This window comes from Ostrea edulis, chromosome 9 (assembly GCF_947568905.1).
Source record: "Ostrea edulis chromosome 9, xbOstEdul1.1, whole genome shotgun sequence".
Taxonomy (NCBI): domain Eukaryota; kingdom Metazoa; phylum Mollusca; class Bivalvia; order Ostreida; family Ostreidae; genus Ostrea; species Ostrea edulis.
The window spans coordinates 62039496-62056031 of NC_079172.1; the positions used below are offsets into that span (position 1 = coordinate 62039496).

Genomic DNA, 16536 nt, shown 5'->3' on the forward strand with positions numbered 1-16536 from the left:
AACGTATGATGTATTTTCCCCCCTCGATTCTAACCATTTCGTTTTTGATCGGATGAATGAAAAGTCACATGGATCAACATCTGTTTAGTTTAAATACATTAGAAAAACGACTTGTTTTATTCTTTTCTAAGAAAATATAACCTTAACCCAAACTACATCCTGAGTCTAAGCACACAAAATAAACAAGAAATTAATAAACTGTTGACAAATATTCCTACATTTTATTGCGAAGTGATCAGTTATTTTAATATATGGGAAAACTTTACAGAATATCACACTTATATCGACCTATGAAATTTGGTTTCAACAAATTTGGTTAAATACACTATTTAGATACAAAATGACACTGTTTCAAAAATTGGATTCAAAGTAAAGGGACATTTTTGATGAAAACGAAAAATTAAAAGAATTAGAACATTTCAGTCAAATCTTAAAAGTGAAAGCCAACTGGCTATGTGAATACACAATTCTACAAAAAACAATTGAAACACAATTTGCTTGCCAAAAATCCATATATATTAACATGAAGGATGTCGTAAAAGTACATTCAAGAAATAATACAACTGTATCAATCAAAGGATTAAAAAGTCAAGACATCTATAGTATTATTTTGTCCATAAAATTTGGTTTGCAAATATGTGATAACAAATGGTCTAGAGAATAAAACTGTAGTTTTAAGGAATTTAGAAATCCAATCTAGATTTCAAAAGTAAGAAATATTTTAAAAACATCTGTAGCGGAATAAATTACAAATTGCTACATAACTTGACACATTGATTTGTCACTGCGCAAACGGCAAAAGGAACAATCCAGTTTTTGCCAATTATGTAAGGTTGTAGAAAATTCAAAGCATTTACTTTTTGAGTGCAACAATATACATTATATTTGGAACACTGTTGGAAAATATTTTAATTTTAAGATTACATGGAAATTAATTGTTCTATGTTTTTATTTTCAAGAAAACAATACCACAAACAGCTACAACAATGTAATGTTTTTATTGCTGTGAAATTACGCAAAGTGAAAATAAAATGTAGATTTCAAAATTGTGAAGAGAGCATTCACTGTCCGATGATGAATATCAAGAAACAGTTATTTCATGAATTCTATGCATGTGCGAAAAATCAAAGCAAATTATTTTTGGACCGGTCCTTCGAATGAGACCGCGAAAACCGAGGCCCTGTGTCACAGTAGGTGTGGCACGATAACAATCTTCCCCTACTCAAAGGTCGTAAGCACCGAGCATAGGCCTAAATTTTGCAGCCCTTCACCGGCAATGGTGACGTCTCCATACGAGTGAAAAATTCTCGAGTGGGACGTGAAACAATATACAAGCAACCCAAACCACTACCCCTTGGATTATTAAATTTACAATTTTGGTAAAGGACCTCCTGCTCTTTCGAAATATCCATTTAGTTTTAATTTAGTATCAATAGCACTAAAGAAGATGTTAGTCAAATGCTTCACACTTAAACACTGTATACCGAGTTTGTTTCCGTCCTGGAGGCAACTCCTCTACCCCGAGAATCATGAAATTTACCATTGTGGTAGAGGCCTTCCTATTATACACCACTATGCATTTAGTTCTTCTTACAGATGGGCTGTTGTAAAGAAGAACATTTTTGAAAATTGGTTAATTTTTTGGCAGTTTTTGCCTCGCCCCTAGAGCCCCAGCAGAGGAAGAGCCCTGAAATTTACAATTCATGTCCCCTTTGCCTCAAATGTGCTTCATACCAAATTCGAAAACTGTAAAATTGATGTATTTCTTTAAAAAAAATCTTTACTCCTAGGCATCTAGGAGAGAACTTGAGTAATGGTGAGCAAGGACGCTTCTACCAAAATTGTAAATTTCATGACCCCCAGGGCAGGGGTTCTGACCCCAGGATGGGGCCAAACTTGGTATATGTGTAAAATTGTTCAGTTATTGTGTGAACAATAGACATCTTTTAACTTCTTGATAAATATCATTCCAATTCTTTTAAAATTTGGTATGAAGCATCTTTGGAACAAGGGGGACATAAATTGTAAATTTCAGGATTACTGCACCACTGGGACCTTAGGAGCGGGCCAAAAATTGCCCAAAGTTGACAATTTCTATACAACCGCACGTGTAAGAAAAACTAAATGCATAGTGATGTAGAGCAGGAAGGTCTCTACCAAAATTGTAAATTTCATGATCCCCGACGTACGGGTTCTGATCCCAGGGCAGGGCCAAACTTAGTATATAGTGTTTATTTGTAAAACACTTAAATGACATCTTCTTAAGTGCTATTGATACTAGATTGAAACTAAGTAGATATTTAGAAAGAGCAGGTAGACCTTTACCAAAAATTGTAAATTAGATGATCCCAGGGATAGGGGTTTCGGTATCAGGGTGGGACCAAAATGGTCAGTTATCAAATGTGTGAACAGTAGAAATTTTTAACTTCTTGGTAAATATTATTCTAATTCTTTTCAGATTTGATATGAAGCATATTTGGAACAAGGGGGATATAAATTGAAAATTTTAGGATTCATGCACCCCTGGGGCCTTAGGGACAAGGCAAAAACTGCCCAAAATTGACCAATTTTCAAAACCCTTATCTACAACCGCACATGTTTAAGAAAAACTAAATGCATACATGTAGTGATGAAGAGCAGGAAGGCCGCTACCAAAGTTGAAAATTTTTTGATCCCAGGGCAGGGCCAAACTTAGTATATAGTGTTTATGTGTAAAACACTTAGATAACATCTCATTTAGTATTATTGAAACTAGATGGATATGTAGAAAGAGCAGGTAGCCCTTTACCAAAATGGTAAATTTGATGATCCCCAGGGTAGGGGTTCTGACCCCAGGGTGGGACCAAACTTAGTATATAGTTATTATGTGTAAGTTTGCTGATACTGTATAAAATCTTTTAAATTCATACTTAGGAATAGCAAAAAAGGATGTACAAAAACTGGTGAATTTTACAAACCAGGGTTTTGACTCTAGGATGTGTCCAAATAAGTCATATCTTATAATTTTAACACACCTATTATATTATGTAAAGCCTTTCATCAGTACATGCACTTTTGAGGGCATTGTCATTTTAAGAACACATCTTGTTTTATACTGTTGCTGAATGTTAGAATTGGCTTAGATATTCAGAACAGGAAATTATTTCATTGATCTTGTGAGTAGTGATACTTTTTAGCTCAGGTGAGCTTTCTGATCACCCGTATTCCGGCGTCCGTCCGTCTGTCCGTCCGTCTGTAAACTTTTAACATTTTTGACTTCTTCTCAAAAATCACTGGGCCAATTTCAACCAAAGTTGGCACAAAGCATCCTTAGGTACAGGGAATTCTAAATTGTTAAAATAAAGGGCCAGTCCACCTTCCAAGGGGAGATAATCAAGAAAAGGTAAAAATAGAGTTGGGTCATTAAAAAATCTTCTTCTCAAGAACCACTTGACCAGAAAAGCTGAGATTTATATGAAAGCTTCCTGATATAGTGCAAATTCTAAATTGTTAAAATCCTGGGCCCCGAGGGTCGGATGGAGCCACAATAGGGGATCAAAGTTTTACATACAAATATATAGGAAAAATCTTCTTCTCAAGAACCACTCGACCAGAAAAGCTGAAATTTATATGAAAGCTTTTTGATATAGTGCAGATTCTAAATTGTTAAAATAATGGCCCCCGGGGGTCGGATGGGGCCACAATAGGGGATCAAAGTTTTACATACAAATATATAGGAAACATCTATAAAAATCTTCTTCTTAAGAACCACTCAGCCAGAAAAGCTGAGATTTATTTGAAAACTTTCTGATATAGTGCAGATTCTAAATTGTTAAAATCCTGGCCCCCGGGGGTCGAATGGGTCCACAATAGGGGATTAAAGTTTTACATACAAAATATATAGGAATTTTTTTTTAAAATCTTCTTAAGTACCACTGAGCCAGAAAAGATGATATTTACTTGGAAGCTTTCTGACATAGTGCAGATTCAAGTTTGTGAAAATCATGGCCCCCGGGGGTACGATGGGTCCACAAGGGGGATAAAACTTTTACATACAAATATATAGGAAAAATCTTTTAAAATCTTCTTCTCAAGAACCACTGAGCCAGAAAAGCTGATATTTATATGAAAGCTTTCTGATATTGTGCAGATTAAGGTTTGTTAAAATCATGGTCCCCGGGGTTCGGATGGGGCCACAATAGGGGATCAAAGTTTTACATACAAATATATAGGAAAAATCTTTAAAAATCTTCTTCTCAAGAACCACTGAGCCAGAAAAGCTGATATTTACATGGAAGCTTTCTGACAGTGTGCAGATTCAAGTTTGTTCAAATAATGGCCCCTGGGGGTAGGATGGGGCCACAATAGGGGATCAAAGTTTTACATACAAATATATAGGAAAACTATTTAAAAATCTTCTTCTCAAGAACCATTGGGCCAAAGAAGTTCCCATTTACATGAAAGCTTTCTGACATAGTGTAGATTCAAGTTTGCAAAAACCATGGCCTCCAGGGGTAGGTTGGGGCCATAATAGGGACTACGGTTTTACATGCAAATATATATGGAAAGTCTTCTGATATGGACCAAGGTGACTCAGGTGAGCGATGTGGCCCATGGGCCTCTTGTTCACTAGTACTCAGGTGACCGATAAGGCTTGTGGTAGTAGTGATACTTTTTCACTAGTACTCAAGTGACCGATAAGGCCTGTGGGCCTCTTGTTTGATCACTAAGTAATCTTTATTATCGACGTGAAATTTGATTACCGGTATCTCTAATGCAGGGGAAAATGTCGTACATGTAGCTACACTGGAGCAATACAGTTTAAATGAAAAATTCGAATTACTCTTGACGTGTTTGATATCGTTGGGCAAATTTTCGGGTTTTTTATGCCCTTCTTCAAAGAGGGGCATATTGCTTTGCACCTGTCGGTGGGTCGGTAGACCACATGTTATCCGCTCAATATCTTGAGAACTATTCACTTGATCGTAATGATATTTAATATGTACATTAGTTATGAGTAGAAGAGGACCCTTGTCGATTTCAGGTCCAAAGGTCAAGGAACAATCCACTTTTTGACATAGGAAGACATTGTCCGCTCAATATCTTGAAAACCCTTTGCTTGACAGACATCATATTTGGGTATACTGATATGTTCTAAGGAGAATATGACCCCTATTGATTTTGAGGTCATATGGTCAAAGGTCAAGGGTCAAACTGGACAGGAATATACTATCCACTCAATATCTTGAGAACCCTTTGCTTGTCAGACATTAAACTCGGTCAATGGTACATCTTTGGGAGAAAATGACCTCTATTGATTTTGACGTAATATTGTCAAAGGTCAAGGGTCAAACTGGACATAGGAATATACTGTCCATTTAATATCTTGAGAACCCTTTGCTTGACAGACATCAAACCTGATACACTGGTACATCTTCAAGAGAAGATGACCCCTATTGATTTTGAGTCACATGATCAAAGGTCAAGGGTCAAACTGGACATAGGAATATACTGTCCTTTCAATATCTGAAGAAATCTTTGCTTAACAGACATCAAACTTAGTACACTGGTACAGCATAAGGAGTAGATGGTCCCTATTGATTTTTAGGTCACATGGTCAATCCATTCTAAACATATGGAGATATTGTCTGCTCAAGGCGAATTTGACAGCGAAAAGGATGTATAATTTGAAATGAAGACGATCATCGTCGATTTAGTGTGGAATTGAATGGTTTCAATTGGATTCACTTGCGGAAAAATCATTCATGGATTGATTTATGTAAGTTTTCGAACGATTCACATGAAATGTGACCTGAAATAAATTCAAACCGAAGCGCGACTGATTTTCCACATACTTTATGAAGGCTTGGACAGAAACGAGGGGGATAGGGAAGACCGAATATAAATATACCCCTTGTTTCCACATAAATCACGGCATATCATGCATGAGCGGTTAACTGTAATTCGTATATCCACTTACACTTTGTCAAAAATTAATTATAATTATCTTTCTTCAATTGATTTTTTTTTATTTTCACCTGTGTATTTTTATAGTGAGTTAATTGACTATTTCTCAACACAACAAAGTGTGGGTTCATCTTCTCGTAAGGTGGTAAGGAATACGATAGTGATAATTACGTACCCTAATGGCGACTTATGCTAACTCTAAATGGACGACGAATAACAGAGACACAGATTTCTAATTTTGAAATAAAGATTTTCTGAAATTTAAAAAAAAAATGTTTTTGATTTTATTTTGTTGTTTTCTCCTAGACATGAAAATAACCAAATTCAATACGAAATTAAATATGTCTATAGTAGGTTCGAAGTCCACTTAAATTTTTTGATTCGGATTTTTTTTTTTCAATTACTTAATGTCATTTATCGGTATATTGTAAGTTGCATATGCCAATATTTGAAAATTCTGGATGTGGCATACAATTGTAGTATAAACAGCTTGTAAATCAATTTCAGTGCAAGACAAATTTAGAGAAAAATCACATTTTCTATAATTGCATTGTACATTTTCAGGCCTTGCATCGCCTGAATAGAAAGCATGAGGAAATAAAACCTTTGATATGGGCGTTCAGACAAATGGTGTTTTGGACAATGCCAGGTTATTCAAACACAGGATCGATGCCAGAAAATATTTCAGGTACGACTTATGTAGAGAAAATAGATAAATTTTCTGTGACTTCTTTTCTAATACCACATCAGGAACATTTCAGACTCTTCCAAACAGAAACTAATTAATTACTTATTGTCATTGAGGTACGAATTTTCAACACTTTACACCAATATTCCTCACGATAAATAAAAGACTACGTTTTTTTGACATCATAGCATCTGCTTCCATAAAAATGAAATTAGAAAACCTATCAAATAGCAAGTCACCTAAAGAAGGTCAAGTACGGTGAAAATAGGTTTGAAATAAAGTTTACAGTTCATTAAAACCATTTTAAAACGATTACAGATGTGTTTATTTGTTTAATGTTCTTTTAAAAATCCAGGTAAATACACAAAATACCTATTTAAATATCGTTATCAGTGGAAGGGAATGACGGAATTATCGCACCTTCCTATTGCGTCATCTGAGACAATTGCATTTATCTATATATATACATTTATTACGTCACTATATTATCGTTTCATTTTCTGTGACAATGGCCAGTTTTATAGCGACACCGTGGATAGTGGCGGAAATACCGGATATAAACTTGAGTTTAAGGATTCAACCTTATACATGTATGTCTGAGACTACACCCGTTTCAAAGCCATCTCATCAGCGTCAGACGAAAATGACTCTGCTAGATATTATTCACCAGGTCAGCCTACAGAGAATTCATTACGTTCTATAAAAAACAATGTCATTTGTTTTAAAAGAAAACAAATCAAACAGTATGTTTGAAACCGCAATTCAATTAACATTGGATCCTTGATTCGGTCCACTCGCCAACAATGGTAGGTGTAGGTATCAAAGGATCCCATTTTGATTTCAATTAGGCCTAGGTTGTGAAAAACGACATCTGATATACAGTAACTGACCCAATACTGACCTAACAACGTGTTGTTGTTTTTTGGTAAAAATGGATTTTTCAAATTTATTTTTTCACAATATTTAAATGAAAGGATGGCTCACTTATGATCAAATATGTACTATGAGGACGACAACATTCGTAAGATATTTCATTTACTACAGAGAGATAAGACCAATTCTTAGTAGGCAATGGATTGATCTTTTCATGTGAAAATGTAAGACAAAATGCAATATTAAGACCCATTGATTGATTGCAGTTTTATGCTGTTTTGGCAATATATCAGCCATTTTACCGCGGTTAACTAATTGAAATATTTTTGGTTGTGAGTTTGAGTATCCCTGACGGCCCCCAGTGAGGCTACGCTTTTTCGAAAATCAAGGAAACGATCTTTTGCGTGCCAAGGAGGTTGTAATACTCGACACGGAACACCCTTTACCCGACGGACATAAAGTTAAAAACACATAAACAGACAGAATACAGATCTTTTCTCAACACTTGTATTTTTAAAGTATTCAAATTTTTTTCTGTAAAAATCGCATTTTTGTAAATATCGTAAAATATAATGATTATCAATGTTTCTAAAATGTTCTTGCATTGATTGCACATTACCTGAAAGTCTATTCCGCATGGGTGTAAAATCACTACATTCTAAAAGAATGTGATATGTAGTTAATGGACGGTCACAAAATATACATTCAGACTGAAGTTTTCTGTTAAGTAGGTACTGTAAGAATGAGTCAGTTATGAATGTCCGATGTGTATTCTTAAAATAATCACATCGTCCTGGCATTTCATTACGTGACAGTCCTGTGAAAGCATATGATTTAGTGGTGAATCTAGACAGGGGGATTACTGGAATTGCACTCCCTCTTTTGATCGAGTTGTATTTAGTAGTAAAACGCACCTCTCCCCCTTGTATTGTAGGAATCGGCACTTTATACTTTATACTTTGTCTGGAATTAAACAGCGGATACTACACCAGAATGTAATATGGAAATTTGATTCTTGTGAAATTATAGTCATCTGTTTCTTTTCAGTTTCAGTGTCCAAAATTTTCGATATTAAGGGACTCTTTGGAAAAGAAACATACTTAATCCCTGTTCTAATTTCACATTGTACTTCAAAGCAGATCATTCTTCTATTGCTGCAGGAATTTTCTGTGTAAACGCTGTAGATCTCAATTTGGTCTGTCGCTGTGCAGTCGAAAGTTGTCAGATGACGTAATAAGTTATGGACGATCATTCATGTCACTAAACAATTATCGGTCAATCAGGTAAAAGTTTGATAGCACTGTGTAAATCACGCCAAGAAATTGTTGGCAAAACGACATGGAAATTTAATCATAAGTAACCGAAAGACATCTTTAAATGTAAAATTCAAGTTTGAGGAAAATCACCGTACTTGACCCTTAAGCACCACTCTCATTCTAAGCAAAAGTATTATGCAGTTGATATAAAAAGACGCTAGAGTTCCTCATAGAATATAATCTTGTACCATAGTTTGGCGTGCTTTCTTTTGTTAAAAGTGTGGGTTATCTACGCATTACCCACACTTCTTCAAACCCCGCCTACAAACTCGAAAAAAAACACCAACATCACTGTCCACTGTCTGAAGTTCCTCCAGATCAAAATTGCACATATCAAACACGGATAACTGACTCAGACTAAGTTCTCCAAATAAATATTCGCACTGAATCTCACTTGAAGCTTGAGACATGATAATATCGTCAATGGTTTCGTCCCAAAGACTTTCTATTTCCATATTCTCCTCAAGTCGAGAAACAGGTGTAAGTAGAAATACGGGTATCGTTTATTATATGAAGAGTTCTATAAAAGACCCAGTCACGTGATAAAATGCGTTCGAGATATAAACTTGTTTTGCGGACAGAGTGAACAGCGGCGGCTAATCAGACTTGTCGTGTTTCTTGTATGGTTTTGTGCCATACAATTTATTATTTTTTTTTTTATTTGGCTTATGATCTATCGATTTTTTTTAAATTCATTGTATATACATGTAAATGTTTTTCAGCCAATTTAGTCAAAATATGTATTACAATGAAGGATATGAAATAGGATTTTTAAAAGAGTAACTACCATCATCAATTAAATGTATTGCTAAATTTTTAAACAGAGAAATGCACAAATATGGGTTCTTAGAATTTTAATTGTATATAATTTCAATTCTTTGAAGCAAATACAGGTACTAGAAGTCGGAGAATGAGTAAATGTGAAATGCAAATATCAAAACCAAGAGTCCAAACATTTATATGCACTTAAATAAAGGTTTTTAAAAAAATAATTAATGATCATACATTTTTGGTGATAGAAAGTCATTTTGATAGAAATATATGGTGTACAAAGTGTAATGTAATTTAGACCCAAAAAAATGACACCATATTGTAAACAGGCAACCGTGCTTCCGAAAGCTATAATAAGATATAAGGAACAATAGCAAACTATGGTACAAGTCGCTTACCCCATATAATATTGTTCATTATGTTCAGATACCCGATGGGCGTGGTCATAATGACCAAGCCCATCGGGTATATGCACATAACTAACAATATTATATGGGGTAACTACTACATATACGTAGCTTTTGGTGATAACGCCTTCCAATAGTCTGTTGGAATTCCAATGGGCATGAATTGTGCTCCTTACTACTTGAACTGTTTTATGTATTCTTATTCTGGATTTATTAAAAAAAAACTTCTATATGAAAGGTGAAGATAATGAACAGTGATCAATCTCAATAATGAACAGTCATCAATCTCACAACTCCTATAAGCAATACAAAATGGAAAGTTGAGCAAACATGAACCCCTGGACATACAAGAGGTTGGTTCAGGTGTCCAGAAGGAGTAAGCATTCCCTTTTGACCTGTCACACCCACCGTGAGCCCTATGTCTTCATCAGTCAAAACCAGTGTCCAAGAACGGCTCATACACTGTAACTCCCATAAGGAATACAAAATAAAGAATTGGGTAAATACGGACCCCTGGACACACCAGAAGTGGGACTGGGTGCCTATGAGCAGTTCCTGTCGACCGGTCACAACCGCCGTGAGCCCTGTATCTGGATCAGGTAACGGGAGTTATCCGTAGTCAAAATCAGTGTGCCAAGAACGACTTAACAATCAGTATGAAACACGTCGGACAGCATTTGACCCAATGATAGGTTGTATTGGCAAATTATATAAGAAGGAAAAATGTCTTGCTGTTGCCTTCAACTTGACATTTAGATATATTGACGACGTCTTAGCTATTAACAATATTCACTATCATTCGTATGTCTATTCGATACAGTGAACTCAAAATAAAAGACACCACAATGTCTTCCATATTTACATCATGTTCGGATATTTTATTGAACATAAGCGTTAACGGAAACTAACACTTCAACTTTATGACAAACGGGATGACTTCAGCTATTCCATCGTCAACTTCCCATATTTGTGTAGCAATATTGTATTATTTCCTGTATATGGTATTTATGTCGATAAACTGAGTATATACGCGAGAGCATCTTCTACGTATGAGTAATTTCGAAATCAATCCATACAAGCATCTGACAAATACGTTGATGTTACAAGGGTTAAAACAGACTCATTTAAAGTTAGTATTTCGCAAAGTCTATGTTTGTTATAATTATCTAATTTGCAGATACAACGTGTTATTGGGTCAAATGCTGTCCGGCATGTTTCATGCCAATTGTTAGACCGTTCTTTACATACTGATTTTGACTACGTTTTATTCCGTTTACCTGATTAAGGTATAGGGCTGAACGCGAATCTGACCGATCAACAGGGGATGTTTACATCTTTGACGTTTCCAGGGGTCCGTGTTTGTCATTCTCTCAATTTTGTATTTTTTTACAATATTTATCAGGTTGGTAATTATAACGATCTAGTTGGCCAATGCAACATGCCTCTGGTTCAAATGCTGTCTGACGTGTTTCATACCAATTGTTAAATCGTTCTTTACCCACTGAGTTTGACTACGGATTACTCCGTTTACCCCGTTTACCCTATCGAGATATGGAGCCCACGGTGGGTGTGGCCGGTGAACAGGGAATGTTTACTCCTCCTAGGTACCTGATGTGTCCAGGGGTCCGTGTTTGCCCAAATCTTAATTTTATATTCCTTATAGGAGTTACGAGATTGATCTCTGTTCGTTATCTTCACTTTTTTAGCTCACCTGAACCGAAGGTTCAAGTGAGCTATTCTGATCACATTTTGTCCGGCGTCCGTCTGTCTGTCTGTCTGTCCGTCTGTCCATCTGTCTGTAAACTTTTCACATTTTCGACTTCTTCTCCAGAACCACTGGGCCAATTCAACCTAACTTGGCCAAAAGCATCCTTGGGTGAAGGGCTTTCAAGTTTGTTCAAATGAAGGGCCATGTCCCTTTCAAAGGGGAGATAATCACAAAAATGCAAAAATAGGGTGGGGTCATTTAAAAATCTTCTTCTCAAGAACCACTGGGCCAGAAGAGCTGAAATTTACCTGAAAGCTTCCTGACATATTGCAGATTCAAGTTTGTTCAAATCATGGCCCCGGTGGTAGGATGGGGCCACAAGGGGGGATCAAAGTTTTACATACAAATATATAGGAAAAATCTTTAAAAATCTTCTTCTCAAGAACCACTAAGCCAGAAAAGCTGATTTTTACATGAAAACTTTCTGACATAGTGCAGATTCAAGTTTGTTCAAATCATGGCCCCCGGGGATAAGATGGGGCCCCAAGGCGGGGATCAAAGTTTTACACACAAATATATAGGGAAAAACTTTAAAAATCTTCTTCTCAAGAACCACTAAGCCAGAAAAGCTGAGATTTACATGAAAGCTTTCTGACAAAATGCAGATTCAAGTTTGTTCAAATCATGGGCCCCTGGGGTTGGATGGGGCCACAAGTGGGGGGATCAAAGTTTTACATACAAATATATAGGAAAAATCTTTAAAAATCTTCTTCTCAAGAACCACTGAGTCAGAAAAGCTGATTTTTACATGAAAACTTCCTGACATAGTGCAGATTCAAGTTTGTTCAAATCATGCCCCCCCCCCCCCCCCCGGGATAAGATGGGGCCCCAAGGGGGGATCAAAGTTTTACACACAAATATATAGGAAAAATCTTTAAAAATCTTCTTCTCAAGAACCACTAAGCCAGAAAAGCTGATTTTTACATGAAAACTTTCTGACATAGTGAAGATTCAAGTTTGTTCAAATCATGGCCCCCGGGGATAAGATGGGGCCCCAAGGGGGGATCAAAGTTTTACACACAAATATATAGGGGAAAACTTTAAAAATCTTCTTCTCAAGAACCACAAAGCAAGAAAAGCTGAATTTTACATGAAAACTTTCTGACATAGTGCAGATTCAAGTTTCTTCAAATCATGGGCTCCGGGGGTAGGATGGGGCCACAAGGGGGATCAAAGTTTTACATACAAATATATAGTTAAAATCTTTTTCTCAAGAACCACTGAGTCAGAAAAGCTGATATTTACAGGAAAACTTTCTGACATAGTGCAGATTCAAGTTTGTTCAAATCATGGTCCCCGGGGGGTAGGATGGGGCCACAAGTGGGGGGGTCAAAGTTTTACATACAAATATAGAAAAAAGCTTTAAAAGAACCATTGGGCCAAAGAAGTTGACATTTACATGAAAGCTTTCTGACATAGTGTAGATTCAAGTTTGCAAAGGGTAGTTTGGGCCATGATAGGGACCAAGGTTTTACATGCAAATATATATGGAAAGTCTTCAGATATGGGCCAAGGTGACTCAGGTGAGCGATCTGGCCCATGGGCCTCTTGTTGTTGATAATTGTCCGTTGTCTGTAATTTTTATCCATTGGTTATATATGAGTCAGGTTCATTTACTCTCTGTCTAGAGGAGGAATTTAGAAAATACTGATAGGTTGGAAACTTTTGTAACAATGTTAGAGAGCTTAGTAAGACTATGTTTCTAAAAATAAACCGTATTTCAGTAAGAAATTGCTTTGAGTCCATTTTGGTTGATACGTCTTTATGGTACAGGGGGAGAAGTCAAATCATGGATGTTAAAAGAAGGTCGAAAAGAGGGATAACTGATTTTATCTCAGCTGACCTAATGATATAATAATTCTTAGTATTTGATACCATATGATTTTAAACTTTTCATTTAAAATTTAGATCAAAATCGAGCACGAATAGAAGTTTGGATAGATGATGATTTGCTATATGAAGAAACAAGAGCATCAACGAATACGAGAAACTTTATCAGAAGTACACCTATCACAGTTTTGATAGGTGGTCCGGGTTCTGGTAAGTCTTTCCTAGCCAGACATATTGCTCTGGAATATCAATTAAACGGCTGGGATGTTATTGCAATATCTTCACCAGAAGAAATTCGAAAGTATGGAGATATGGAAAGAAAGCAGATATTTGTACAAGATGACGCATTTGGTGTGTACGGAATTAACCAGGCAGCAGTTAATACATTCGAGCAGTTCTATGAAGCTGTACAGATTGTATTAGAAGAGGGCTCAAAGTACATCATCACATGTAGGAAAACAATATTCCTAGCATCACAAATCAGTTCGTATTTCGGTACATACGTGGACTTAGAGTCTGATGAAAATAGTCTTAGCAAAGAAGAAAAAAGCCGTCTTCTTCGATGTCACTGCGAAGACAAAATGGTGGATAAAGCCTTATATCAGAAAGCTGATCCTCCGTCAAATTCCTTCATGTTCCCATTGCTGTGTCACTTGTTTGCGTTAAACCCACACGACGCTGCGTCTTACTTTGAAAACCCATGTAATCAGTTACTTGAGGAGTTCAAGAAGATGTACGACCGAGATTGCAAAAGATTAGATTACACTGCACTGGTTTTATGCGCTGTCAATAATGGACGGATTTCCATTGAGACTTTTCCAACTGATGCAATTCGAAAAGACATTCTTGAAAGCTGTGGATGCAATCTTGGCACATCCAAAAGAGAAATACTTGATTCGCTGAATCGAATGGTGGGGACCTACACATCTAAAGTTGGAGACGAAATTTCATTCATTCATGATGCCATTGGAGAGGTAACAGTTTGCCATTTTGGAAAGGAAAACTTAAAACAAGTTTTAGATCTCTTTTCCATTACTTACATTGTCAATAATGTTAAGTTTTGTGGGGAACCTGGCAAAGATTTAAAAATCATCCTTGGTGACGACCATTATGATAAGCTAGCCGATCGCTTGAATCACGATATCGCATGCGGGAAACTTTATGAAGTTTTCATGAGTGAAATGTTTACACACGAAAAGTTTCGTGCCAAATTTGTGGACAAAATAAAGGAAATCGATACGTCGAGGTTTCGAACAACGTTCATCGAGAAAAAACCAGAAAATGAATATTTCAAAGAAAAAATAGATCATGAAATCTCACGTAAAGGAGAAGTCCACAAGATGTCGGAGAGGGATAAACACTTGCTTATTCAGGACATTATTTGCAAAAATCAGAGTGAATCAAGATCTATAAAACCAATAAGTTGGCTTGTGTATTATGCCCATCCAGATATCTTGAAAGCGGTTATTGATCGTGAAAAAAGCATAGGGGGATCTTTGGATTTGCTTCTGGGAAGTTCTGTAGAGGAACATTGCCGCCTTCTCGTTCTTGCTTGCTACAGAGGAAGTAATGCAATTCTTGATCTTCTGCTGCTACATTGTCTAGACGGCTGTTTGGACATCATCCCGTTGCAAAGCGACGTTCGTGAATCAAAGGATTTCCATCGTTTTCATACACCATTAACCGCGGCGATCAGTTCCGGAAAAGATGACTTGCTTCCTATCTTGCTGAACCGTGGGACAAAAGGAACAACAGTAAACGCAAAAGATGGCTGGGATAACACTCCCCTAATAACAGCAACCAAAGCAAACAGATTAGGAACGATCAAGCGTTTGATAGAACAATTTGATGCCGATATTAATTTCGAAAATACAGATAAAGTCACTGCGCTGTTTATTGCATCGGAAGAGGGCCATAAAGAAATTGTCGAATACCTTTGTTCTAAAGGCGCAGAACTGAAAATGGGGGGAAAATGTCCTCTTCGAATTGCTAATTTCAAAAAGCATTACTCCGTTTCGAAAATACTTGAAGAACATCGAAAACAAAGTAGTGTGAATTGATGGGATTATTTCATGCATGTAACAATGGTGTTTATAAACTTTAAAGTCTTTGTAGCATTATTAATGTTGATTTATACCTATAAAGAAATACTAAAAACCACAAAATTCAAAATGAATACATCATTCCAGTAAATACATTCCTTTCTGATATTCTAGAGTAATGTGCATAATCTTGTATCAAATACTTTTTGACATTATATATACTAGTACTGCATTTGAATCATAATCCTCTACAGTCACTGTCTTTTGTTGTGTGTATAGCGATAAGCAATTTATCACATGTTTACTCCTTTATCCAGTGGATATTACCCATTACATCAATTTTAATTATTACACTGTTTTCCTACACCGTTTGTGACGTCACAAACAAATGTCAATTTTACATAGTTTGTTTACAAAATGTCAGCATATTCCCAACAATACAGTAACGTTAAAGCTGACATGAATTAATAAATACGTACACGTTTCTCATCTTATCCGCCATATTTCTCTCAGGTAGCCTGATTTACCCTACCCGTATATACCCCAAATGTGATTGTCACACCTGAGTGATTTTTCTAGGTGGACTCGACCAGTGCACATCTATAGTAATATACAGGGAATGAGAAATAAATAAAATCACATTTTGAAACATTATGCTTTGCTCAAAATTACAAATTATTTATTGTTTACCAATGAAACATTTTGAAAGTTTAGATAATTTAGACAAAAATGCAAAAAAAAAAAACAAAAACAAAAAACAACCTTTTCTTACAAACTTGCAAGTGCATGCAAGTATTTGCAGTTTCCTACGAAATAAATGCGGAGAAATCATTTGACAATTACATACTGATAGAATGGAATAAACAAAGAGCATAAAGTATATCAATTATATAAA

General features: G+C 36.1%; 1 protein-coding gene across 1 annotated transcript in view; it reads left to right on the forward strand.

The window, feature by feature from the left end:
- The window catches only part of LOC125657994 (uncharacterized), a 53110-nt gene extending 37176 nt beyond the window's left edge, over positions 1 to 15934 (forward strand). The window contains exons 12-13 of the mRNA XM_048888988.2: positions 6511 to 6634; positions 13678 to 15934. Coding sequence (XP_048744945.2) covers positions 6511 to 6634; positions 13678 to 15659 — 2106 coding nt within the window. The 3' untranslated portion in view covers positions 15660 to 15934. The remainder of the gene's footprint in view (positions 1 to 6510; positions 6635 to 13677) is intronic.
- The last annotated feature ends 602 nt before the right edge of the window (positions 15935 to 16536 follow it).